Source organism: Schistocerca gregaria, chromosome 5, assembly GCF_023897955.1.
Source record: "Schistocerca gregaria isolate iqSchGreg1 chromosome 5, iqSchGreg1.2, whole genome shotgun sequence".
NCBI classification, from domain to species: domain Eukaryota; kingdom Metazoa; phylum Arthropoda; class Insecta; order Orthoptera; family Acrididae; genus Schistocerca; species Schistocerca gregaria.
The window spans coordinates 548,558,264-548,585,471 of NC_064924.1; the positions used below are offsets into that span (position 1 = coordinate 548,558,264).

Consider the following 27,208-nt stretch of genomic DNA (forward strand, 5'->3'; position numbering starts at 1 on the left):
TCGTTTCTGGACCAGGGTACCTTACCTGAGATTGATAGATTTATCGTTCATCATTATCCCCGACAATCTGTAACATCATCACGTAATTACGCCATACAAGCGATTTGTAGAAACCTGTTTTGTCTTCTAGTAGATATTTCTTCTCTAAGATATTTGCTGGTGCGTAGTGGATTTTATTGGATTTTTAAATTCTCTTTTTAATTTTATTCTCATTTAGTTGTGTGATGTGCATAACCATCTTTTAAAACAATGATACAAAGGAGATTTGTGGAGTAAATTACCAAGACAGTTTCAAAGTGTCAGTAGCCTTTATTGTTCATGTTATGTGTTATTACAATTGAACAAAGTAATCTTAAATTATAAGGAAGAACAAAAATATTGCCTTTGCCTTCCGGTTGGGTAAATGAGAATTCATGGCACATAATATCATTTGCCACAATCACTTAAACAAATATTTGTTGTTGAGCACTTTGCTTATAAGTTTCGCGCTGGGAGAAATACAAACTCTGCTGAGCGTCCATATGTGGTTAACTATGCAGAAACGTATTTCATCATATACGAAGACACATATAATATACATATATATTTTTCAGAATTTGCTTAAATTTCTACATAAGAGTCACTGTCGCTTTGAAAGAAATACGAAGCGCTAAATAACTATAACCGAGTCATCACTCGCCTCATAATTAATCTGCGTATGGTGGGCAAAAACGCGTACATCGAACACAACGAAAAATCACATCGCAGAATGCTAGAATCACAAATATGCGTAAAAACTGAAGTTCGGCGCCTGCTGCGGCTGCTCTCTGCGACACGGGACTGGTGTGTGGGTTGCCTGCACGGCAGGCGCCACGGCTCCAGCCTACAGGTAGAGAGTGCCCAGGCGCTTGTGGCTGCTGCCGCCGCCGCCGCCCAGGGACAGCTTGGGCTTACGGCCTACCGCCGCCCCCGCAGGCGCCGCCGCCGGCAGCTGAGGGCCGGCCGGGGGCGGCGCGTGGTTGTGGCCCTTGTCGCCCCCGCCGCCCCTCAGCTCCCAGACCAGGTTGGTGAGCGAGCGCGGACGGCTGAGCCGGCGTGACCGCTTCTCGGGCAGCTTGGCGCCCGCCCCGGAGTCGCCCGACGTCCGGCCGCCGGAGTGGCTGGAGTCCAGCGTGCCGTCCACCTCCATCGCTTGCTGAAAGACAAGACAAAGCGCGAGTCAGCCAACAAAATCACTCGCTTCACAATACCTCGTTGTTGCATGCCAGAAATCAGTACATTCGAGCTCTTTCACGTTATGCACTACAGTCGCATAGTTGCTAAGCATGTTACAGCAGAACAATAGCTAAACAAAATGATGATAAAAACTGACGCCGCGTTTCGTGCTATCTGTTTGATATAATTGGCGGAGTTTTAGCTATGGCGTCGAGTAAAGAAATAATATTTGCCGCTTTTCTTTTAACGGCCGTTGGTAACGTCTAATTTTGCGCCACAGTCAAAGTTAGTTGGCATAAAACTTTTCTGCCTTAAAAATAATAATACCTGTCAAGGCAACTTTACGGCCACGGTCACAGTGACCTCCTTTTCGGTCTACTGGTGTATTTTGCTGTCCAGAGTCAATTATATTTTGTCAAGTGGGGATCCGCTTTGTACATTACCTCTTTGCAATGTGTTTACCATGATTAGTAGTTATCGGTAAATGACACGTGAACTCCTGTTTTCTTTCGAATGAACACTGGCCGCGCGGTGTCAGTTATTTGCACAAAATATGGTTCAAATGGCTCTGAGCACTATGGGACTTAACTGCTGTGGTCATCAGTCCCCTAGAACGTAGAACTACTTAAACCTAACTAACCTAAGGACATCACACACATCCATGACCGAGGCAGGATTCGAACCTGCGACCGTAGCGGTCACGCGGTTCCAGACCACAAAATATGTTTGCATTCCTGTGATAGAATATATTTGTAGTGATACACGTCCCCGAGTTTTCTCCCCCAAGACAGAACGTATGTAACACATTTTATGGACTACAAACAATCAACAAAAATTTTAATTATTCGTGAACCCATACGAAATGAAGAAAAATACATAGTTACATGAAGAGACAAGATTCTGAAATCAAATAAATTTCATAGTACAATCTGTTAAGTTACAGGAAATGAACTGACGCAAAACTAAAGTAACAAAAATTATGGATCAGTCAAAGCAAAATTCAAATATTTGGAAACAGTAACTAGGGAAACGTGCAATACGGCTGAGAATTTCTTACTATGAAAAAGACAGCATTAATTTTTTTATGGATTTAACTTCACAAAGACCACAACAAGATACTCGGATTATGGTTTTTTTTATTTTACGCATTTATTTTTTATATTTATGGTATGTGAAGTTCAGATCTTATCAGTCTGACAAAACAGTTAGACGTAAATCTAAAATATTCTCAAGTAAATCGACTTTGAAAGTTTTCAAGTGTCTTTAATAACCTAAAGTAGGGCCAACTTTTCGACAGGCAGCTTGGCTGTGAAGTAGAGTGGTCGTGTGTCCACTGGATGGCCTGCATTCGATTCCCGGCAACAGAAAATTTTTAAACAAAGTTGTTTTATGAGCGTTTTCGTGACGCGCAAAATACATAAAGATGGGACAAAATCTGTAGCCCTTGTGAGTGGTAGTTGTTGCATCACTGATCTGAGTCTCCTTTTAATCAGAATGTTTTTCATTTGTTCTCGTTCACTTGCAATATCTAAGTCATTTAAACATAAAATTCATCAAATATATGCAAAGTAACACATATCTAATCGTAATATTCATGAAAAATGCACGTCATCTTATTTCGAAATACATATCGCACTCAAAAATCTAGTATACATTGCAAATATAAATTCTCAATTACTCATCTTTCAGAAATATTGTTAATAAACACCGTTTAAGTTAAAGAAACATTTAATTTAAATCTTCTTTACTCTCCATTGAAATGATCATAGAAACTACATATTTGTTTAAAAATTTACCATAGCCAAGAATCGAATGCAGACCACCCATATGGAAGGCATGGCTTCAGTCGCAGAGCCACATTACAGTTGAAAAATCGGCATTGAATTACGGAACTAAAGACGCTCGGAAATTTTCTAAGCCGACATTCTCGAGAATTTTTGAGAGCTGAATCGAATTTCTTCGTGGAACTGCAATTTGAGTTCTGAACATAACGTACCATAACATAAATACAAAAAATTATGGGAAAATCCAGTTACTGCGTAGTGTCTTTGTCAGTGCGTTACACAAGAAAAAATTTAGTCTGGCAAAAAAGTATAATTGTCTGGTAACTACAGGATACGATGAGATGTGAAGAGGTGAAATCGTTGAAATTCGAACAATAATTATTGGTGGTATTCCGATCCTATAGTTTAGACCACGACCTAACAATGTTATGTCTGATAAACATAGGCAAGACAAAAGCTAAGATAGCAGATCCATCTGACAACATAAGAAGAAAGCATAAAAGGTCCTACTACAACATCTGGTTATGTGAACAACAAGTTCTTAATTTCAATAGTATGCTGAATTACAGGATTTACACTTATAAAAGCATCTCAGTTTTTCTCAAAGACAGTTTACAGGACTACTGGGACATTTCTAGATTTTATTTATCTAACAGTTCAGTCTACATCGTAATTAATTAGTAAAAAACTTCACTCCTTTCAACCGAAATGCTAATTTTAATGGCCCAATCATAAATGTCAAATAAATGTATATTGGTGATGCATATAGCGCCACTTATTGATATTTTTATTTGACATTACAGCGCACAAAATTCAGTAAACACCTTTCACTTGTAAAATATATGCTAGTCTGGTGAAATATCTTATATTTATTTCTTTTCGTTTGATATGTATGCTTTTTCAAACAAGTGTACATTATAACAATACTTGTAAGATCACCGGACACAATATTAGACACCGCCTTATAGGATCATACGTGTCGCTCTGTGAAGGTGCAAATAATGCAGAACTGGTAACGGGCGGTCTCGTGACCCTACCTGTGACGAAAATCATGGCAGTGAAGTGGTATGCAGGTGCCAGTCGGCTTTATGGAACCGGTGCGGTAAGTTGTGCAGACGTGACATAATGGCAGAAATGAGGCATCGTCTGTGGATGTGGGGACAATGACGCCGTGAATGAATTTGCCGATTTGTTGGTGTATCACTGCGGGCTGTCCAACGTGTCTACGAGGAATGGTGTACCACTGGCTGCCATGCAAAACGCCGCAAGAACGGCGGTCGCGAGAAGATCCTAACCGACAGGGGCCGGAGACGAGTGACGTATTGTCAGTGACAATCGGTTTCTAACGCGACAGAAATTGCTGCCGTCAGTGAATGTTGGTCCATTTCTAACAATCTGCCAGCGAACATTGCGAAAGGACTTGCATTCACTGAGCAATTTCAGCTGGATACTTCGCAAAAGGCTATTGTTACAGTGATTAATAACCTGTACGTCTTCAGTTGATCAAACAACCACAGGACGGTAACGGATTGGAGGCGTGTGGTGTGGTTCGACGATGTGCAAGTTTCCTCTTTTTCAAATAAACCGAGGCGTCCACTGCAGTGAATGTCCATTGTGGTGATTAACTCTGAGATTCGGGGGCGGGGGGGGGGGGGGGGGGAGGGGGTGTTGTTCACGTCAGAGGTTGTTCTATTATGTTTTGCAGGCGTTGTTCGAATCATCATTTGGTCCCGCTCATTCAGCTGCCATGAACATCAACCTCTATGTTTCTTTCAACCTTTCGTGTAGATCTTCATTATGAGAAACATGTGTAAATATTTGTATTCCAAGATGACACCGCCGTATCTTCGGCACAAGACGCTGGTCGATTTGGGAGGCCAGCTTCAACCGTTACGGACCAACTAAGTGCGAGACAATCGAGCACCTGTCATACAGTCCTGGTCTCTCCCCATGCTAATAATACGCCTTCGGTCCGTTGAAAAAGGCCTTCAAGGGTCGACGATTTCTGTCGGACGAGGACGTCCAGCGGGCAGTTGCGGACTTCTTCACGCAACACGACCACAGTGCCTTAACAAACGGGTATCTTCAATCGTGGTGCATCGGTGGGATGACTGCCTCAATACTCACGACGATTTTAACTAATTGCCTTGTCGCGGTTCTAGGCGCGCAGTCCGGAACCGTGCTACTGCTACGGTCGCAGGTTAGAATCCTGCCTCGGGCATGGATGTGGGTGATGTCCTTAGGTTAGTAAGGTTTAAGTAGTTCTAAGTTCTAGGGGACTAATGACCACAGCAGTTGAGTCCCATAGTGCTCAGAGCCATTTGAACCATTTTTAAACCTAATTGCCTTGCCGATTCTGGATAATGCGACTTTCAAACGGAAACTTTTTGATTGCCACTTATAAACTACTATGAATACAGCGCGCTTGTAAGTAATACTCGGGGACCTTAGAGGTGTGTGAGATAAGTAATGAGACTGAGCAGTCTGGCAACGCTGTGTTGTTCCACTTCTGTAGACCGGTGTATTCGTCCGTTCCAGATGCTCAGTCCGAGTTTCAACTATGTACAGCCATCATATAATTTTTGCGAGAGCCGTAGGAGAAGTTGCGTTTTTGATGTGTGTTACGAAAATGGAACAGCGAAATTTAGAACAAAGTTATGGCATCAAGTTTTGTGTTAACCTTAGGGAATCCGCGATTGTGCCCTTTAAAAAGTTGAAACAGACCTACGGGGAACATTACTCATCAATAGCACAAGTCTTCCGTTGGTAGAAATCACTTCTGGAAGGCCGAGAACACATTGGCACCGTCCCGCATTGCCATTTAGTGGAAAAAAAAACATTACGGAGTATCGGAGCAGACTTGCGATTGTATTCAAAACTTTCCTGCAGATAGAACTCAACACGTCGCTCTTCACGGAACAAAATCGACAGATGTGAAAGTAATATCCGCAGTAACACAGGGAAGTGTGATAGGGCCGTTGCTGTTTACAATATATATAAATGATCTAGCAGAAAGCGGCGGATGCTCTTTAAGGCTATTCGCAGATGTTTCATTTGTATTTACCAAGGTAGCAACGCCAGAAGATAGTAAGAATTTTCAGAACGACCTGCAGAGAATTGATGAATGGCGCAGGCTCTGGCAGTTGATTCTGGGGTAAATAAATGTAACATATTGCGTATACATAGGAAAAGAAGTCCACTGCTTTACAGCTACACTATTGATTACGAGCAGCTGGAGACACCGTCAGCCGTAAAATAATTAGGCGTAACTATCCAGAGTGACTTTAAGTGGAATGACCATATAAAACAGATTGCGGGAAAAGCGGGTGGCAGACTCAGATGCATCGGAAGAAGCTTAAGGAAATTTAGCTGATCCACGAAAAGAGGGGTTTATAAGGCGCTGGCTCGCCCGATTCTTGAGTAATGTTCATCTAGACAGGATCTATATTAGATAGGACTGATGGAGGAGGTAGAGAACATCTAACGAAGAGCGGCGCGTTTCGTCACTGAATCGTACAGCTGGCGAGAGAGCGTGACGGAGATGTTAACATACTACACTGGCAAACGTTACAAGAGAGGCGTTGTGCATTACGGAGAGAGTTACTATTGGAATTTCGGGGCAGCCCTTTTCAGGTGGAGTTTGGCAACATATTACTTGCCCCAACATACATATCGCATATTGACGACGAGGAGAAAATTCGATAAATTAGAGCTAATACAGAGACTTACCGACAATCATTTTTCCAACGCACTATTCGCGAGTGGAACAGGGTTGGAGGTATCAGATAGTGGTGCCGAAAGTACCCTCCGCCACACACCATTACGTGGCTTGCGGAGTATGATGTGGATGTAGACTGAAGATGAACCTCGCTCTGGGAGACGTCCAAATTCAAAAACCGACAAAAACGTTCTAACATGTGCTTGCGTTTGCTCCTGTGACATTGTTCCTCCAGAACAAAATGTCAACCACGTGTTTTTCAAAGCCTTTCTAGAAAGGCTTCGTAAAAGGGCGAATCGAGTGAGAACGGACAATGAAGAGAAGTGAATGCTACATTGTGACAACGGCCTATGTGAAATGGCCGCTCATATCACGGAATTTTTGACCTTAAAATGCATTGCTGTTGTTCCACAAGCTCTCTGTTCAACTAATTATTAATTGAAACTCTCAGCTGCCGATACGTGTTGTTGATATACCTCGATGGGGAAAGCTGAAAATGTGTGCCCCGACCGGGACTCTAGGCAGACGCTCTATCCATTTGATCCACTGAGGGCACAGATAAATAGCGCACATGCAGGGACTTATCCCTTGCACGGTTCCCGTGAGACCCACATTCCCAACTGTCCACAATCTACATACGTAATGTACGTAATAGATATTTGCCCATCCACTCATAAATTGCGCACACTAAGGTGACGATTCCAGTACGAGTTCGGGCAACATGTGCGCATTCACACAGACGAAGGTCAATGGATGGGTAGCCTTTAACTATATACACTCCTGGAAATTGAAATAAGAACACCGTGAATTCATTGTCCCAGGAAGGGGAAACTTTATTGACACATTCCTGGGGTCAGATACATCACATGATCACACTGACAGAACCACAGGCACATAGACACAGGCAACAGAGCATGCACAATATCGGCACTAGTACAGTGTATATCCACCTTTCGCAGCAATGCAGGCTGCTATTCTCCCATGGAGACGATCGTAGAGATACTGGATGTAGTCCTGTGGAACGGCTTGCCATGCCATTTCCACCTGGCGCCTCAGTTGGACCAGCGTTCGTGCTGGACGTGCAGACCGCGTGAGACGACGCTTCATCCAGTCCCAAACATGCTCAATGGGGGACAGATCCGGAGATCTTGCTGGCCAGGGTAGTTGACTTACACCTTCTAGAGCACGTTGGGTGGCACGGGATACATGCGGACGTGCATTGTCCTGTTGGAACAGCAAGTTCCCTTGCCGGTCTAGGAATGGTAGAACGATGGGTTCGATGACGGTTTGGATGTACCGTGCACTATTCAGTGTCCCCTCGACGATCACCAGAGGTGTACGGCCAGTGTAGGAGATCGCTCCCCACACCATGACGCCGGGTGTTAGCCCTGTGTGCCTCGGTCGTATGCAGTCCTGATTGTGGCACTCAGCTGCACGGCGCCAAACGCGCATACGACCATCATTGGCACCAAGGCAGAAGTGACTCTCATCGCTGAAGACGACACGTCTCCATTCGTCCCTCCATTCACGCCTGTCGCGACACCACTGGAGGCGGGCTGCACAATGTTGGGGCGTGAGCGGAAGACGGCCTAACGGTGTGCGGGACCGTAGCCCAGCTTCATGGAGACTGTTGCGAATGGTCCTCGCCGATACCCCAGGAGCAACAGTGTCCCTAATTTGCTGGGAAGTGGCGGTGCGGTCCCCTACGGCACTGCGTAGGATCCTACGGTCTTGGCGTGCATCCGTGCGTCGCTGCGGTTCGGTCCCAGGGCGACGGGCACGTGCATCTTCCACCGACCACTGGCGACAACATCGATGTACTGTGGAGACCTCACGCCCCACGTGTTGAGCAATTCGGCGGTACGTCCACCCAGCCTCCCGCATGCCCACTATACGCCCTCGCTCAAAGTCCGTCAACTGCACATACGGTTCACGTCCATGCTGTCGCGGCATGCTACCAGTGTTAAAGACTGCGATGGAGCTCCGTATGCCACGGCAAACTGGCTGACACTGACGGCGGCGGTGCACAAATGCTGCGCAGCTAGCGCCATTCGACGGCCAACACCGCGGTTCCTGGTGTATCCGCTGTGCCGTGCGTGTGATCATTGCTTGTACAGCCCTCTCGCAGTGTCCGGAGCAAGTATGGTGGGTCTGACACACCGGTGTCAGTGTGTTCTTTTTTCCATTTCCAGGAGTGTATATGAAGATAGTAACAATTCTATCTTCATACTGTCTGTTAGGTACATTACGTATGAAGATTGTGGACAGTTAGGGATATGAGTCTCACGGGAAGCGTGCGAGGGATAAGTCCCTGTAGGCGCGCTATTCATCTGTGTACTCGGTGGCTCGGATGGATAGAGCGTCTGCCATCTAAACAGGAGATCCCGCGTTCGAGTCCCGGTCGGGGCACACATTTTCAACTGTCCCCATCGAGGTATATCAACAACACCTGTCGGCAGCTGAGGGTTTCAATTAATCATCATTTATACTAGAGAAGGTGCACGGTCATCAGTGATATATGTTCTTTCTAGAACAGTTACTACCTTCATATCTCTGTTCAACTGATCTGAGTGTTTGTGACTTTTTTCTCCCCCCGAAATTGAAAAGTGTCTTAAAAGTATGTCATTATGCGACTCGGGGAAAATTTGAAAAGAATCTGATCGATGTGTTAAAAGCTGTGCCAATTGAAACCTTTCACCACTCCTAACAAGATAAGGAACAATGACTGCGCTGTTGTATAGCTGCCAAAGAGAACTACTCATAGAGGGACATTATAGTTGTTTGCAAAAAATTAAAAACTTCGGTATGCAAAAATATGATTGTCATTATTTTTCTCACACGCCTCGTGTAGCCGTTGATTGCAGTAAAAACTCGCTTCCCTTGATGAACTAAGAAGTGATATTCGCGCCACACTAATGGAGTACCTGCAGGTTGGAGAGCGACTTGTACCGGACGCCGAGCGGAGGCGACCCCGGCCGGCTGGCCGCGCTGGCGGAGGCGCTCTTCTGGCGGTGCAGCAGCTGGCGGCCGTGCTGCGCGCCGCTGCCGCCGTGCTTGATGTACAGGCCGCCGCCCCCGCCCCCGCCCCCGCCTCCCCCGCTCGCCGACTTCTCCTTCACCGTGGCCACCGCGACGCCGGCGTCTTTGTCCTTGCGTCGCGTCCTCTTCTCCGCCTTCTGCACACGAAACGAAAAGAGGCATCAGCTCCTGGACAGGATTTGTGATTGGTGTAAAGAATGGCAGCTAACTCTAAATATAGATAAATGTACATTAATGCAGATGAATAGGAAAAAGAATACTCCATTAGTAGTGAAGCGCTTGACACAGTCACGTCGATTAAATACACTCCTGGAAATTGAAATAAGAACACAGTGAATTCATTGTCCCAGGAAGGGGAAACTTTATTGACACATTCCTGGGGTCAGATACATCACATGATCACACTGACAGAACCACAGGCACATAGACACAGGCAACAGAGCATGCACAATGTCGGCACTAGTACAGTGTATATCCACCTTTCGCAGCAATGCAGGCTGCTATTCTCCCATGGAGACGATCGTAGAGATGCTCGATGTAGTCCTGTGGAACGGCTTGACATGCCATTTCCACCTGGCGCCTCAGTTGGACCAGCGTTCGTGCTGGACGTGCAGACCGCGTGAGACGACGCTTCATCCAGTCCCAAACATGCTCAATGGGGGACAGATCCGGAGATCTTGCTGGCCAGGGTAGTTGACTTACACCTTCTAGAGCACGTTGGGTGGCACGGGATACATGCGGACGTGCATTGTCCTGTTGGAACAGCAAGTTCCCTTGCCGGTCTAGGAATGGTAGAACGATGGGTTCGATGACGGTTTGGATGTACCGTGCACTATTCAGTGTCCCCTCGACGATCACCAGAGGTGTACGGCCAGTGTAGGAGATCGCTCCCCACACCATGATGCCGGGTGTTGGCCCTGGGTGCCTCGGTCGTATGCAGTCCTGATTGTGGCGCTCACCTGCACGGCGCCAAACACGCATACGACCATCATTGGCACCAAGGCAGAAGCGACTCTCATCGCTGAAGACGACACGTCTCCATTCGTCCCTCCATTCACGCCTGTCGCGACACCACTGGAGGCGGGCTGCACGATGTTGGGGCGTGAGCGGAAGACGGCCTAACTGTGTGCGGGACCGTAGCCCAGATTCATGGAGACGGTTGCGAATGGTCCTCGCCGATACCCCAGGAGCAACAGTGTCCCTAATTTGCTGGGAAGTGGCGGTGCGGTCCCCTACGGCACTGCGTAGAATCCTACGGTCTTGGCGTGCATCCGTGCGTCGCTGCGGTCCGGTCCCAGGTCGACGGGCACGTGCACCTTCCGCCGACCACTGGCGACAACATCGATGTACTGTGGAGACCTCACGCCCCACGTATTGAGCAATTTGGCGGTACGTCCACCCGGCCTCCCGCATGCCCACTATACGCCCTCGCTAAAAGTCCGTCAACTGCACATACGGTTCACGTCCACGCTGTCGCGACATGCTCCCAGTGTTAAAAGACTGCGATGGAGCTCCGTATGCCACGGCAAACTGGCTGACACTGACGGCGGCGGTGCACAAATGCTGCGCAGCTAGCGCCATTCGACGGCCAACACCGCGGTTCCTGGTGTGTCCGCTGTGCCGTGCGTGTGATCATTGCTTGTACAGTACAGCCCTCTCGCAGTGTCCGGAGCAAGTATGGTGGGTCTGACACACCGGTGTCAATGTGTTCTTTTTTCCATTTCCAGGAGTGTATTTGGGTGTAACGTTGCAGAGCGATATGAATTGGGACAAGCATGTAATGGCAGTTGTGGGGAAGGCGGACAGTCGTCTTCGGTTCATTCGTACAATGTTGTGAAGATGTGGTTCATCTGTAAAGGAGACCTATTTTTGAGTACTGCTCGAGCGTTTGGGATCCCTATCAGGTCGGATTAAGGGAGGACATAGGAGCAATTCAGAGGCGGGCTGCTAGGTTTGTTACTGGTAGGTTTGATCATCACGCGAGTGCTACGGAAATGCTGCAGGATCTCGGGTGGGAGTCTCTGGAGGAAAGGAGGCGTTCTTCTCGTGAATCGCTACTGAGGAGATTTAGAGAACCACCATTTGAGGCTGACTGAAGTACAATTTTACTGCCGCCAACTTATATTTCGCGAAAAGACCACAAAGATAAGACAGGAGAGATTAGGGCTCGTACAGAGGCACATAGGCAGTCATTTTTCCCTTGTTGTGTTTGGGAGTGGAACTGGGAGAGAAGATGCTAGTTGTGGTACGAGGTACCTTCCGCCACGCACCGTATGGTGGGTTGCGGAGTATGTATGTAGATGTAGATGTAGATGCTGCCGCCAACCACTGACAGAGTTCAAATACTGACTTACAGGCTGTTAGTCCAGCTGGTGCCGTGCCTTCAATGTGTGTGTGGCTTGCTGCAGACATACGCAGCTTGATTCAGCTGCACCTACCTTTGCAACCCGCAACGCTTTCAAAAACCACGGGCGAAATTTTCATTTCTCTCGCTGGTTACGCGCATAATACTAGCCCCACACAAAAAATGAACGGGACTTCTTTGTAGCGAAATTAATATAGTTGAATTTTGTACTGGGATACGTTTTCCCTAGTGGCCATAGTTTTCTAATTATTCAAGACAAAGGAACAAAAGTGACCTTCAAATGCTTTTTTTCTTAAGTAAGTCGAAAAGTGTGGCCTCCAGCGAAAACGAATTCCATTATAAATTTTAACTACATTAAATTTCCTTCAAAAAGGCTTTCATTTTTGTGAAGGACTAACAGTTTGGTCGTAATGAGTGAGAGAATAAGAACATCTCATGCGTGGTTTTTGAAGGAGTTACATGTGGCATAAAAGACAGGAGCAACTGAATTACCATATATATGTGTATCACATATCCCTGTTTATGTCCATTTATTGCATGATATGTAAAAAACTGATAAAATCTTATATATATATATATATATATATATATATATATATATATATATATATATATATATATATATATATATATATATATATATATACTTATCCTCACACCGAATCAAGAAAAACCGTGATGTAAACATATGACCGAAAATCCTTCGTTTTTGAGTTATTATGAGAAATTTTTGAACATAAGATGAATGAACATAACGAGAAAATTCCCAACTAGCAATAGGACTGACATTCAAAAACGAAAGATATGTTTACTTTCATATACATACTCACTACTCTCATTATTATTATTATTATTATTATTATTATTTTTATAATTATTATTATTATTGATTGTTATAATTATTTTTGATTGTTATAATTATACTTGTACTACTGTTATAATCTCTGTTTTCTTCTTCAACATTAATACGGTATAACGCATGGTATGTCCATAATGTTCTGTACAAACTGAAATTCGTTAAATCTGAGTATGCCTGGTTAGCTGTAATACAGGGCTTAAGGCCCTAATCTTGCCAGGTAAAATAAATCCAAAACTAAATAAATAAAATATCGAGTATAGATTTAAGTGTCAGGAAGTCGTCTCTGAAAGTATTTTTATGGAGTGTAGCCCTGAATGGAAGTGAAACGTGAACGATAAAAAGTTCGGACAAGAAGAGAATAGAAGCTTTCGAAATGTGGTGCTACAGAATAATAGTGAAGATTAGATGGGTAGAGCACGTAACTAATGAGGAGGTATTGAACAGAATTGGGGAGAAGAGGAGTTTGTGGCACAACTTGACTAGAAGAAGGGATCGGTTGGTAGGACATGTTCTGAGGCATCAAGGGATCACCAATTTAGTATTGGAGGGCAGCGTGGAGGATAAAAATAGTAGAGCGAGACCAAGAGATGAATACACCAAGCTGATTCATAAGGATGTAGGCTGCAGTACGTAGTGGGAGATGAAGCAACTTGCACAGGATAGAGTAGCGTGGAGAGCTGCATCAAACCAGTCTCAGGACTGAAGACCACAACAACAACAACAACAACATTGAGAGTTGATGTTCAACTGCTTTCCAGGTACAGCCAAACGACACCACATATCTATGAACCCGTTTGCCTCAATGTATCCTAGATGACGTTGTGTTGTCAGGGAGATTGTTTACATTCGTCAGTCTTCAACGTGTCCACTGCGTACATGTACTACAGATAGTGAGTTAACTGAAACTGTTCCGCACAAACACGATAAGAAGTTCATTTCGTGAGCAAGGAGACACGATTTCTATGTACAGCCACGCAAATGGTAACGGAGACGCCGTTTCCAGACCGAAGACTGCCGAGTTATCCAACCTTCGGTGGTGTGTGTCGTTGTGTTTCCGAGACAGGATCCTTAGCCTCACGAATTATTTACAGAGGAAGATCATTTGTTGGTCGTAAGCCTAACAACATGAGTGCACACTGGCTGCTATCTGGCGAACATGAGTAAGCCAGGTATAAGCACAAGACAAAAGGCCGTGGCATGTGATAAGTCTCCAAGTTCAGCAAAGAGGATACTTGACTAGCCATCCAAGTATCCGCATCATCTCCAACGTGTGCAAAGCTTGTGCCTGCCAATCATCCACCATGGGAGATATTTTGCCGCTTGTTTGTTGCACAAACTACCAACCCTTGTTTGTCTCTTCACATTTGTTTGCGGAAAAGGAAACGTTTGGATGAGATGTAATAACAAATTTCCACAACCAGCACAAATAGGGCGACCGCAACCCTCATGGAAAAGTACAGGCTAGATGTTATCACCAGTTTAATATGTAAGCTGGAATTGTAGATGACTGTACGGTGGAAGTATAAGTTCTTCGAGCAAATCTTACAAGTGCTGTCAACAGCGGTTTATCCAGAACACCCTCTAAGAACTTCTAGATGTTATTTGTTGTGGTCTTCAGTCCTGAGACCGGTTTGATGCAGCTGTCCATGCTACTCTATCCTGTGCAAGCCTCGTCATCTCCTAGTACTTACTGCAACCTACATCCTTCTGAATCTGCTTAGTGTATTCATCTCTTGGTCTCCCTCTACAATTTTTACCCTCCACGCTGCCCTCCAATGCTAAATTTGTGATCCCTTGATGCCTCAGAACATGTCCTATCAATCGGTCCCTTCTTCTGGTCAAGTTGTGCCACAAACTCCTCTTCTTTCCAATTCTATTCAACACCATCTCATTAGCTATGTGATCTATCCATCTAAACTTCAGCATTCTTCTGTAGCACCACATTTCGAAAGCTTCTATTCTCTTCTTGTCTAAACCATTTATCGTCCACGTTTCACTTCCATACATGGCTACACTCCATACAAATACTTTCAGAAACGACTTCCTGACACTTAAATGTATACTCGATGTTAACAAATTTCTCTTCTTCAGAAACGCTTTCCTTTCCATTGCCAGTCTACATTTTATATTCTCTCTACTTCGACCATCATCAGTTATTTTGCTCCCCAAATAGCAAAACTCCTTTACTTCTTTAAGTGTCTGATTTCCTAATCTAATTCGCTCAGCATCACGCGACTTAATTCGACTACATTCCATTATCCTCGTTTTCCTTTTGTTGATGTTCATCTTATACCCTCCTTTCAAGACACTGTACATTCCGTCCATCAGCTGCTCTTCCAAGTCCTTTGCTGTCTCCGACAGAATTACAATGCCATCGACGAACCTCAAAGTTTTTATTTCTTCTACTAGAAGATATGCCCCTGCAAATGATGAGGTTCCAGCATATCAGAGTTCGAGACCAACTGACTTCTATCTACCATGACAGATGGACAGGTAAAGGAGGGCTGATTTGTTCGTGGAGCTAATTAGAACTTTATGACTACCCCCCTTGTGAGCCAGCCTTGTGGGCCGTGAACACAACTTACGCAGAGGGATTACGGAAAAACCAACTTATTACCTTCAAAATGAACAGTTCGCTCTTCCAGGTGACTGGTCACCGGCTCTAACGTCCACAGGATCTCAGAGAATGAACGTTGGAGCGGTACAGCCGCCTACCGTGAGTCGCATACGCAGAGCACTGCGGCCAAGCGCGCGGTACTCACGTGGTGCTGCATCTTCTTGGTGGGGATGGTCTCGATGGGCGGTGGCTCGGGCGGCGACGCTGCGGCCAGCGCCACCAGGTGGCCGGGCGCGGACGTGGGCGACAGCGGCGGCGACCCGCCGGGCGGCGAGGGCGCCGGCTGCGGGTCCGCGAACGGCGACCGGATGTTCTTGGGCAGCGGCGCGAAGCCGCGCACGTAGTCGTAGATCTGGTCGATCTCGTCGTACTCGTCGGCGAGCCCGGGCGGCGGCGGCGGGCAGCGGTTCTCGTCGTGGCCGCGGTCGCGGTCGCGGTCGCGGTCGCGCTCGCGGTGGTGCGACAGGTTGGCCGAGTCGGAGGAGGCGCTGCGCCGCAGCAGGTGGCCGCTCGACGGCTTGCTCTTCACCCCCGAGGACAGCAGCCGCAGCGCCTTGGGGTCGCCCAGCTTCCCGTCCAGCACCTGCAACCACAACCCAGCGGCCGCTCAGTCTCCCCGTGGGAGCTAAGGGAACCTATCAGCAGGAACAGGAGGTGGCCTTTTGACATACGATACGAGACTTTCAGTACAAGCGCGGCTGTCAGTCTACATCTACATCTACATCTACACTCCACAAGTCACCTGACGGTGTGTCGCGGAGGGTACCTTGAGTACCTCTATCGGTTCTCCCTTCTATTCCAGTCTCGTATTATTCGTGGAAAGAAGGACTGTCGGTATGCCTCTGTGTGGGCTCTAATCTCTCCGGTTTTATCCTCATGGTCTCTTCGCGAGATATGCGTAGGAGGGAGCAATATACTGCTTGACTCCTCGGTGAAGGTACGTTCTCGAAACTTCACCCAAAGCCCGTACCGAGCTACTGAGCGTCTCCGCTGCAGAGTCTTCGACTGGAGTTTACCTATCATCTCCTTAACGCTTTCGCGATTACTAAATGATCCTGTAACGAAGCGCGCTGCTCTCTGTTGGATCCTCTCTACTTCTTCCATCAACCCTATCTGGTACGGATCCCACACTGCTGAGCAGTATTCAAGCAGTGGGCGAACAAGCGTACTGTAACCTACTTCCTTTGTTTTCGGATTGCCTTTCCTTAGGATTCTACCAATCAATCTCGCTCTGGAATCTGCTTTACCGGCGATCAACTTTAAATGATCATTCCATTTTAAATCATTTCTAATGCGAACTCCCAGATAATTTATGGTTCAAATGGCTCTGAGCAGTATGGTACTTAACATCTGTGGTCATCAGTCCCCTGGAACTTAGAACTACTTAAGCCTAACTAACCTAAGGACATCACACACATCCATGCCCGAGGCAGGATTCGAACCTGCGACCGTAGTAGTCGCGCGGTTCCTGACTGAGCGCCTAGAACCGCTAGACCACCGCGGCCGGCGATAATTTATGGAATTAACTGCTTCCAGTTCCTGACCTGCTATATTATGGCTAAATGCTAAGGGATCTTTCTTTCTGTGTATTCGCATCACATTACACTTTTCTACATTGAGATTCAATTGCCATTCCCTGCACCATGCGTCAATTCGCTGCAGATCCTCCTGCATTTCAGTACAATTTTCCATTGTTACAACCTCTCGATATACCACAGCATCATCCGCAAAAAGCCCCAGTGAACTTTCGATGTCATCCACAAGGTCATTTTTGTATATCGTGAATAGCAACGATCCTACGACACTCCCCTGTGGAACACCTGAAATCACTCTTACTTCGGAAGACTTCTCTCCCTTGAGAATGACATGCTGCGTTCTGTTATCTAGGAATTCTTCAATCCAATCACTCAATTGGTCTGATAGTCCATATGCTCTTACTTTCTTCATTAAACGACTGTGAGGAACTGTATCGAACGCCTTGCGGAAGTCAAGAAACACGGCATCTACCTGGGAGCCCCTGTCTATGGCCCTCTGGGTCTCGTGGACGAATAGCGCGAGCTGGGTTTCACACGATCGTCTTTTTCGAAGCCCATGCTGATACCTACAGAGTAGATTTCTAGTCTCAAGAAAAGTCATTATACTCGAACATAATACGTGTTTCAAAATTCTACAGCTGATCGACGTTAGAGATATAGGTCTATAGTTCTGCACATCTGTTCGACGTCCCTTCTTGAAAACGGGGATGATCTGTGCCCTTTTCCAATTCTTTGGAACGCTACGCTCTTCTAGAGACCTACAGTACACCGCTGCAAGAAGGGGTGCAAGTTCCTTCGCGTACTCTGTGTGAAATCGAACTGGTATCGCATCAGGTCCAGCGGCCTTTCCTCTTTTGAGCGATTTTATTTGTTTCTCTATCCCTCTGTCGTCTATTTCGATATCTACCATTTTGTCATCTGTGCGACAATCTAGAGAAGGAACTACAGTGCAGTCTTCCTCTGTGAAACAGCTTTGGAAAAAGACTTTTAGTATTTCGGCCTTTAGTTTGTCATCCTCGGTTTCAGTACCATTTTGGTCACAAGAGTGTCTGGACATTTTGTTTTGATCCACCTACCGCTTTGACGTAAGACCAAAATTTCTTAGGATTTTCTGCCAAGTCAGTACATGGAACATTACTTTCGAATTCATTGAACGCCTCTCGCATAGCCCTCCTCACACTACATTTTGCTTCGCGTAATTTTTGTTTGTCTGCAAGGCTTTGGCTATGTTTATATTTGCTGTGAAGTACCCTTTGCTTCCGCAGTAGTTTTCTAACTCGGTTGTCGTACCACGGTGGCTCTTTTCCATCTCTTACGATCTTTCTTGGCACATACTCATCTAATGCATATTGTACGATGGTTTTGAACTTTGTTCACTGGTCCTCAACACTATCTGTACTTGAGAAAAAACTTTTGTGTTGAGCCGTCAGGTACTCTGTCACTTTTACTAAACAGAAAAATCTTCCTACCTTTTTTAATATTTCTGTTTACGGCTGAAATCATCGATGCACTCTCAACACTTATCCCTACAAATGAATGATTTTTACTATCTTTCCGTTTACCGTTTACATTTCACTTTCCGTTCCCAGTCTGATATGGCCGGTATCCTGTAATCTTGTTCAGAGCGCGCACTGTAATCGATTATAGTTCGCTGTCCTGGTGCGGGTGGCGCTCCGGTGGCGATTAGCTATGACGTCGCTGGCGTCTGTTTGCGGTGGTCGGCGGAAAGGGAGAGGGTAGTTGGTTTTCCGGGGATCGCACGGATCGTGAAATTCGCTCTGCCTGACCTGCGAGTGACTAGCGCTAAGGTTGTTGCGCCTCGCAATATGAGCAGAGTGGTCTGGGGCGGAGGCGACTCGCCGCTGTGCTGGCCATGCGGTAGTGATTAATTGGAGTCGACGTACTTGTTTAGCCTGCCTGTCTGATGTGGAGGTCCAGTATGGTCCTATGATACTCTGGCCCGGAGACAATTATCTGCTGAATTTTGGAGTCGTCTGGCGGGTTAGGGTGTGGACTCGGTTGGCTCTTTAGATTTTCACCTGGAAGCTCCAGCAGCGGTTTCTGAACTTTTCTGACGTGGGACAGTGTTGTTGGAACCTTTTGCTGCATGTGTGTGTCTCGTTACGATATTTGTTGGTACTAATTTATTTGCTCAACTGGAGTCCTGCCCGGAGTTGCGTTCATGTATGGTACATTTGGCAATCGATGTGCTAGGTAAAGTCCGCCTAAGAAGGGCGGTTTTGTACAGTATATACATAGTGAATTAGTGCTGCTTGGTGTATGTGATCTTCTGGGACCTGAACAACACGATCTCGTCAATTTGATGTGTAACAGCCTTTAGTGGTATGTTCTGTATTTTTTTACTGTGTTATTATTAACTTGGTCAAATAGTCCCGTTGGTGTCGTGAAGGCACTTCTAAGACTGTGGTTTGACTATTCATGTGCGCTTGGCTTTTATTGTTTCGTTTTAAGAAGCGAGAATTGTTTGAGATTTCTATGTGTTGGCTTCCGGCACTTATTAAGAGCGCCCAAATGAACGGCGCCGTGGTTATCATGTGGTTTCGGGATGTTATACTGTATTTTTGAATTTTATTTTATGTTGATATTATCTGTCGTGTGTTACAGAACATAACCAAGGTACGTAAGTGATAGGCAGTTGTGGGAGGCACGTCGGGGAGCTCTCAGCGGTTTATTTCGGGGACCTTTTCTAGTGGGAAGGCTCCGAAGTGTTGAGGGCTCGCTCGTCTGTGGTTGCGTTGGGAGTTGCCCTCGCCCGTTGGTTGTATCAAAGTATTATTTTGTTATTACATTTATTGGTTGTGTGTTGCGCTTCTTTCATTTTATGGTGCCACCGCAAACAGACGCCAGCGACGTCATAGCAAATCGCCACCGGAGCGCCACCCGCACCAGGACAGCGAACTATAATCGATTACAGTGCGCGCTCTGAACAAGATGGCAGGATAGCGGCGTACTGAAGTACACATGCAGCTACTCTACACGTGATTTGCTAACGAAAGGTCTAGAGCTATGAAATCTCTCTCTCGTCCGTCCGTGCGAGCTCCCGTGGTGCAGCGCGAAGTCACGCTTACGACCGTGGCCAGAGACCACATACTCTGGACGATGTACGGCGCACGAGGCAAATTACTTTATGAACTGCTGATTAAATTGAAAACAGTTATTGGAGCACCTGGATTTATTCTGTGTCCTGACGTTATCAAATCAGTCTAAATAAGAAACACCATCTTCTCTTTAACTTAAGAGACAGGGGCAATCTTCTCACTTCTCCATTTAGTAATCCACCTACTTTCAGAAAGATTCCATGATGCGATGACTGAACTGGAATATACAGGAGGCTCAGATATCTTTGCATTACAGCTCCAGGGGTGATACGTCACATGGCGGGGGATAACTTTTGTTAGAGACAAAAAGTTCACTGATGCTTCCCGATGACGTTAGGTATCTTTTAGTATCGGTTATGCTCCTGAGAGGCGGCAGGACGTAGGCACTCAGCTATGTGTGTATGCAAGTGTCTTGTCTATAAACGAGTTATTTGCTCAGAGTGAAGGAGGATAGGTCCAGCATATTTCTGATGGTAGGAAGTTGGTCGAATTAGAACTTCCTTATGTTAAATTCATGGCATATTTAAGTACTTCAGCTTAACTGAAGCGTGTGTAGCTATGTATTTTCGGAATGTGGCATAATTATTTTGATAAAAATTGGCGATGAAGATGGTTGAAATTAAAAGTGTGGCAGTTGCTCTGTTCGTTTCAGACAGTCGTGGGTATGTAGATGGAATGATTGAATTATTGTATTCCACTTCCCTAACACGTATTCATATGACACTACACTGTACGTCTGTTTCGTCATTTGGAGATTATCGGTGGACGTTGCTAGAAGTCAGTGAGAGGCGGTGTAGGAGCTGTTAAGTGGTGTATACAGAGTCTTTCGAACTCTGTTATCTACCGTAAAGGGGCGATATACCACGTGAAGAGGAATAACTTTTGTTACAGACAAAATGTAGCTGGCGCTTCCCGGCGACGTCAGGTGTCTTTTATTGAATTCGGTGTCGCTAGGACGACAGTACTTCACCGAAATGGTAGGGTCTACCAAACAGGTAGCCCTGTAAATTTAGAGAGATTTCCAACAAGAAAAACGTAAAAATTAGTACTTATACGAAGTATCGCTCTCCTCCTGTACGTACTCATGGATATTTTGTTTTGTGTCTTCACGTCCTCACAAGAATACCTGATCTGCTGCCCAGAACAAAATACACATTAACAGCTTCGTGCTGCGACGTGTGCTTGTAGTTGCTACCCAACCTAAAAACATACTACACGTAATAACTGTGACTATTAGCCAGCAAATGAAGTAAACACTGGTGTAATGTTGTTCCGTAGACTGTCCTCAATCGACAGTACAATTTTTGCACCTGTACCCTTCGCATCCTGTGTAGTTACCAGCAGCACAGTACCGAGGCTGGCGCCGCCTACCTGCATCTTGTCGGCGACGTCCGCGAGCAGGCGCGCCGCGCGCTCTGCCAGGCGGACGAACTCGTGCATGCCGCGCAGCGCGTCCTCGTTGCGCGCGCGCACCACCTTCAGCGGCGCGGCCAGCGGCAGCGCCAGCAGCTGCTCGGAGGCGGCGGCGGCGGCGGCGGAGGCGGCGCGGTGGTGGCCGCCCAGCGGCAGCGCGAACACGTGCTCCTCCTCGTAGGCGGCGAGCAGGCGCAGCTCGGGCGCGAAGTGGCGGTGGCCGCGCGCCGAGGAGGCGCCGGGGGCGGCGGCCGGCGGCGGGCCGTGCACCAGTCGCACCGTCAGCGGCAGCCGCTTGGCCAGCAGGTTGCGCGCGCTGTGCACCCCCGAGATGGAGTCCTCGCGCGCCACCGCCGAGAAGCGGCCGCCGCGCTGCTCCAGCGGCACCAGCAGCGACTCGCCGCGCCCGTCCACGCACCGCAGGTACCGCGACTTGCCCACCGTCACCTGCCGGCCGACAGCGCGCCGACTCACCACTTGCTCACAAGCGAGCGCTGGGATCACTTAAACGGGAGCCGCAAATATTTGTAGGAAAGGGCGAACAGTGGTGCCAATAATCTGAGAATGGCACCAGCAAATAATGCAGGGGACAGATTAAGTCCAGACGAAGAAGTATTGAAACAAAGTAAATTATGAAGTCCATTGTAAAAATGAAATGATCGTACGGCATAGTTGGCCGGGAAACCCCAAGACGGATGTTCGGCCGCCGAAATTGCAAGTCCTTTTCTTACCTCTGCCTTTCACGGGCAAGTGCTCTACCAACTTTTTTTTGCACCACTAGCCACTTTTTTTTACGGGCAAGTGCTCTACAATCCTTTTTTGCAGACGCTCTTTTTTGATGATTACCACTTTCTTATTTATTTATTTTCAATGTCAGACTTACAACCTTTGCTGACATACATTTTGTTGATCTGCCGCATAAATAGTGTCTACAATGTCCAAATGTTGACAAATAGTGTCTGGGGCGGCGGGTGGAATTATTGTTATTAAATGTTCCTTTTGTTTTTTTTTTTAATGCTGTTGTTTGCCGTTCTCAACACTGACTCTCTAACTACAATATTGGCAACCAGAAAGTGATTAGCAAAACGTGAAGCCTGTAATCAGAATTCCTAGTGCCCACTTCATCTGAGAAATACATTTATAGCTTCAGCTTATAGCTCTGAGGAATTAGGAGATTCATAATCAAAAACGATTCTCTCTTAAATGTTCACTATATTCTGAAAGTCACAGACCAAAAAGAATCTACACAATCCAACTACCAGAGCAGTTCAGAGTCTAATGCGCTGATGCAACTATAACTGTTCAAATTAAATGTTTAAGTGAATGCTCGCCATAATTTGCTGACAATGTTCATCAAACGCCACGCTAAATAATGGTAGAATGTCTGTCCCGCGGCGGCACGTGAAAATACGACATACGCAAACTGACGATAGGACATTAACACTTTACTCGAAAACGATTTCTTGGTTACGCGTATCCCGAGTAACTTATTACAACATCCGAGACTGTTCATAGCAATGATACCGACGCGACGCGACTCCCGGCACAGATGGTGCGCTAATCAGCATCTGGAGAGAACTGGGGCCTTTTTCTCTCGCGCAGCGTTCTTATATATAAAGCCGCGGTGCGGACGCCTAAGGGAAAACCTGATCAAATCCGCTCTCCCGACTAGCCGTTGGGCTAGTAATGCACCACTTTAAGTTATCGCATAAATCGTTGCTTCCTTTGCTGATGACCGATGAAGCTCTCAATTTAAATGTGCAATCAGCACACAGGTAAGTGTCAAATATTTTGGGCGAGAGAATTAATTTAATTACACTATACGCGGTAGACAAGCTCTGAACTTGCCCTTTGGAGATACGCTATCGCTATAGTTTTATAGTTATTCAGTTGAAACTTCTCACATCTTTATGATTATAGCGGATCTCCCTTCTACTTAAATTTAAACATCCTAGCCTTATTTATTTGCCTACTAAATCTATCTTGCTTCCTTAATTTCTAAGACAAAAACCAGAAAATCATGAATTTCAACTAAAATTTTAATTTCTGAGATCCAGAATACTGTTTCTACTAAATTATTATGAAAAAGGAATCTAAACATAAATTTTTAAGTTTCTAGCTCTTTTCTGCTGCGCCAATGATTTTTACAGAAAAACATCCAAATTTCGAAAATGGTTAAAGTTATTGAACTGATATTCAATACATATTGATTTAGTATTATTCCTGACATGCCAGAAGCGTTTCAGGTTATTTACTTGATTTTTAAAGTATTGCGCAACATTTATGACGTCAGAGCTAGTTACAGCAGACTGGCTGACACACAGTGGAAAGACTGTTGTGAATTTTATACGGCGTGAGTAGGCTGCTTCCCTACAAGTGGCTAATTAGAAAATTAATTAAGTAAGGAAATGACTAAAACTGAAAATGTCCAAATGAAAAACATGAAGACATCGCGGAGAGCACAAACACAAAAGAAACATGCTCCCTAGCATGCACCTGCTCACGACGCGACCGTCGATAGAGCAAGAGAGCCATCGTTCTCCAGACGTTGGTGTAAGACTGGGTCGTCTTCTCGAAATTAACTAAGGGTCCGTATGCGTGATCAATGTCTATCTCGGATTCTTCGTCTATCTCATCTCTCACCCGTCACACCCCATTTGGCCGGCGGGTCGGTAAATGTAAGTCGCAGTAATTAGCGAAGTCTCGCCTATATTTCTTATGCTGTTGCACCTTCGTGTGTCCATCCAGGAGAAAATGCCAAAAATCCATTTTGTCCATTTCCGATTCGTTATAAACGTAGCCCACAACCATTCCCCGTACCCATGTCACTGCATTGGTAAAATGGACCGGAAAATAAGATTCTTGGGGGAAAAAAAATGTGTCTGATGAAATTGTGTGAGAGGCGGAGCGTAACAGGAACGCCAATATCTGTTGTACCAAGTGCCACACTGGAGCCGTCCCACTACATGCTAAACGATGTTCATCAATGTCCACTGTTGCGCAGCCTAAACATAGTGGAGTGTCTGCCAAATAAATCGCGTGCCGCCGTTGATTCGTTGCGAACTTTGTATTTACCCCCATATACCATATTGAGCGTACCGACGTTGGGAGGTAAACGTTCCGTATAGCGCGCCATATCTGTCGCCAGTTCTTGTCGGGGCACTTCACTTCGGCGACTTACGAGTCAATGATGATGAAAGACACACAATACCCGGTCATCTCGAGGCGGAAAGAATCGCTAACTCCGCCGGGAATCGAACCTGGGACCCCGAGCGCGGGATGCGAGAACGCTACCGCAACACCACGACATGAAATCCATTGAATAAACCTTATGAGAAGAAGAAACAGGTAAACTAAGTCGGACATCTTCAGTAGTGTCCCAACGCTGCACTAGAGGGTGTGTGCACTACCGGGCACCCCTCAGCATGCTCGTGGGTGGGCGCAAGCTAGTACAGACAAACCAAACGACGACCCGATTTTGCGCATTCTGCGCATGGACGAACCACTCGATCAACCCCACCCGCGTGAGTTCAGCCGATGCAGAACTGCTGAATACGCAAAGGCAGGACAGCCTTTCCGCCCGAGCATCAGGTGTTTCCAGAATTAAATTTTCACTCTGCAGCGGAGTGTGCGCTGATATGAAACTTCCGGGCAGATTAAAACTGTGTATCGGACCGAGACTCGAACTCGTGCCGGAGCTACCCAGGCACGACTCTCGCCTCGACCTCATAGCTTTACTTCTGCCAGTACCTCGTCTCCTACCTTCCAAACTTTACAGAAGCTCTCCGGCGAACCTGGCTAAGCTATGTCTCCGCAATATCCTTTCTTTCAGGAATGCTAGTTCTGCAAGGTTCGCAGGAGAGATCTGTAAAGTATGGAAGGTAGGAGACGAGGTACTGGCGGAAGTAAACCTGTGAGGACGGGGCGTGAGTCATGCTTGGGTAGCTCAGTTGGTACAGCACTTGCCCGCGAAAGGCAAAGATCCCGGGTTCGAGTCTCGGTCGGGCACACAGTTTTAGTCTGCCAGGAAGTTGCAATGTTTTCCCAAATGGTTCAAATGGTTCTGAGCACTATGGGACTTAACATCTGAGGACATCAGTCCTCTAGAACTTAGAACTACTTAAACCTAACCAACCTAAGGACATCACACATATCCATGCTCGAGGCAGAATTCGAACCTGCGACCGTAGCGGTCGTGCGGTTCCAGACTGAAGCGCCTAGAGCCGCTCGGCCAATGTTTTCCCAAGAAGGGTGTCACGTGAAAGGTGCAGCCACCAAAGACCACCACAGTTGTGGATGTACGTTTTTCTAGACGGTACAACACCATGCCAGACGTCTTGTTAAATTTTTACGCTTCCAAAATTGATAAAGCGTAGTTCACTGTAGATGATCGATTTTGATCGTTCGTCTTCATACTGTTGTTTATAAGCAACTTTTTGTACCGAGATACAGAGCTGAGTTAACATGTTGGTGACAAATATTACGATGTTAATCCTTCTGTTGCATCATTTGATAATCTGAGCGCTGTGGGTTTTAACAGGTGACATAGTACGCCCACATTTTTAGCTTGAGAAGTGAACAGACTGTTCTATCTCGCTGTGGTTTAGATAGATCCTACTTCTTTCGAATTGCACATTTGCACTTCGATGACGAGTAAGTGAAGGTCGTACAGCACAGAAAATTGTGTTTTGGTAAAATGACTCTGTAGCGCATCATCTGTTGACATTCAAACGTTCCTTTCGTCCGTGACGCGGAGTTTGCGTGATGCAGCGCGACATCACACGGGCCAGAATGCACGCTCTCTTAGGATGTGTGGCGCGCGGCACAAATAACGTGACGCACTGCTCCGAGGATTTTCACCAAAGCGTTTAGCAGCGGATACAGATTAATTCCTTACGCTGCTACACTACTAAGTCAGTGTAAAAGAGAATCACCTGCCTCAACATAACGAGCGAGACAGTACATAAGTTCTGGCTTCTCCAAGAGCGACAGAAATATTGCAAGATCCGACCACTAGAATGGAAAACGCACACCGCTAACACTTTATAGCCACCTCCAACCGGTCCCTAGCAACCCCCAACTACAATATCCACAAAGAAAAACAGGAATACAGCTCAAAATCAGGTAGTCAAAAAGTACACAAAAACACCGCACTTCCACTTTCCAAGGAAGGGAATAGAATTTTCTGACTTTTGTTGAAAATCGTCAAATCCGTAGCTGCAGATTTCACGATTTGACACAGGCTTCTTCCTATAAATGCCCCCCTTAACCGCAGTCTCGCATACAAAAGCCGGAAAACCGCCGAGCACTCCACAATGGCATGCGGGTAGCACGTTTGCCAGTTCTCTCGCTTTTTCGCACTGGACGAAATACTTTGTGGGCCACGGTTGCACACTAAACCTCCGAACTGTGAAATCAGTAATACTCCCGAAACGGCACTTCCGCGCTCATGACTCAAGTCACAGGAGGTCTGGCGATCAACTTCCCGTTTCCACTGAGCTCCAAACCTCTACAAGAAACTGTGTCAACATTTACGCTGTGCCAATCATCTTGAAGAGCCGAATG

At 46.2% G+C, this 27,208-nt stretch overlaps 1 protein-coding gene across 3 annotated transcripts in view; it reads right to left on the reverse strand.

Annotated features, from left to right (window-relative positions):
* Positions 1 to 289: 289 nt before the first annotated feature.
* LOC126272309 (uncharacterized) overlaps positions 290 to 27,208 on the reverse strand; it is a 1,180,107-nt gene continuing 1,153,188 nt past the window's right edge. For all 3 annotated transcript variants that reach the window (XM_049975085.1, XM_049975083.1, XM_049975084.1), the window contains 4 exons: positions 21,602 to 22,090; positions 15,722 to 16,159; positions 9,621 to 9,872; positions 290 to 1,174 (listed from right to left, as the gene is read on the reverse strand). In XM_049975085.1, the coding sequence (XP_049831042.1) occupies positions 863 to 1,174; positions 9,621 to 9,872; positions 15,722 to 16,159; positions 21,602 to 22,090 (1,491 nt within the window). In that variant the 3' untranslated portion in view covers positions 290 to 862. The remainder of the gene's footprint in view (positions 1,175 to 9,620; positions 9,873 to 15,721; positions 16,160 to 21,601; positions 22,091 to 27,208) is intronic.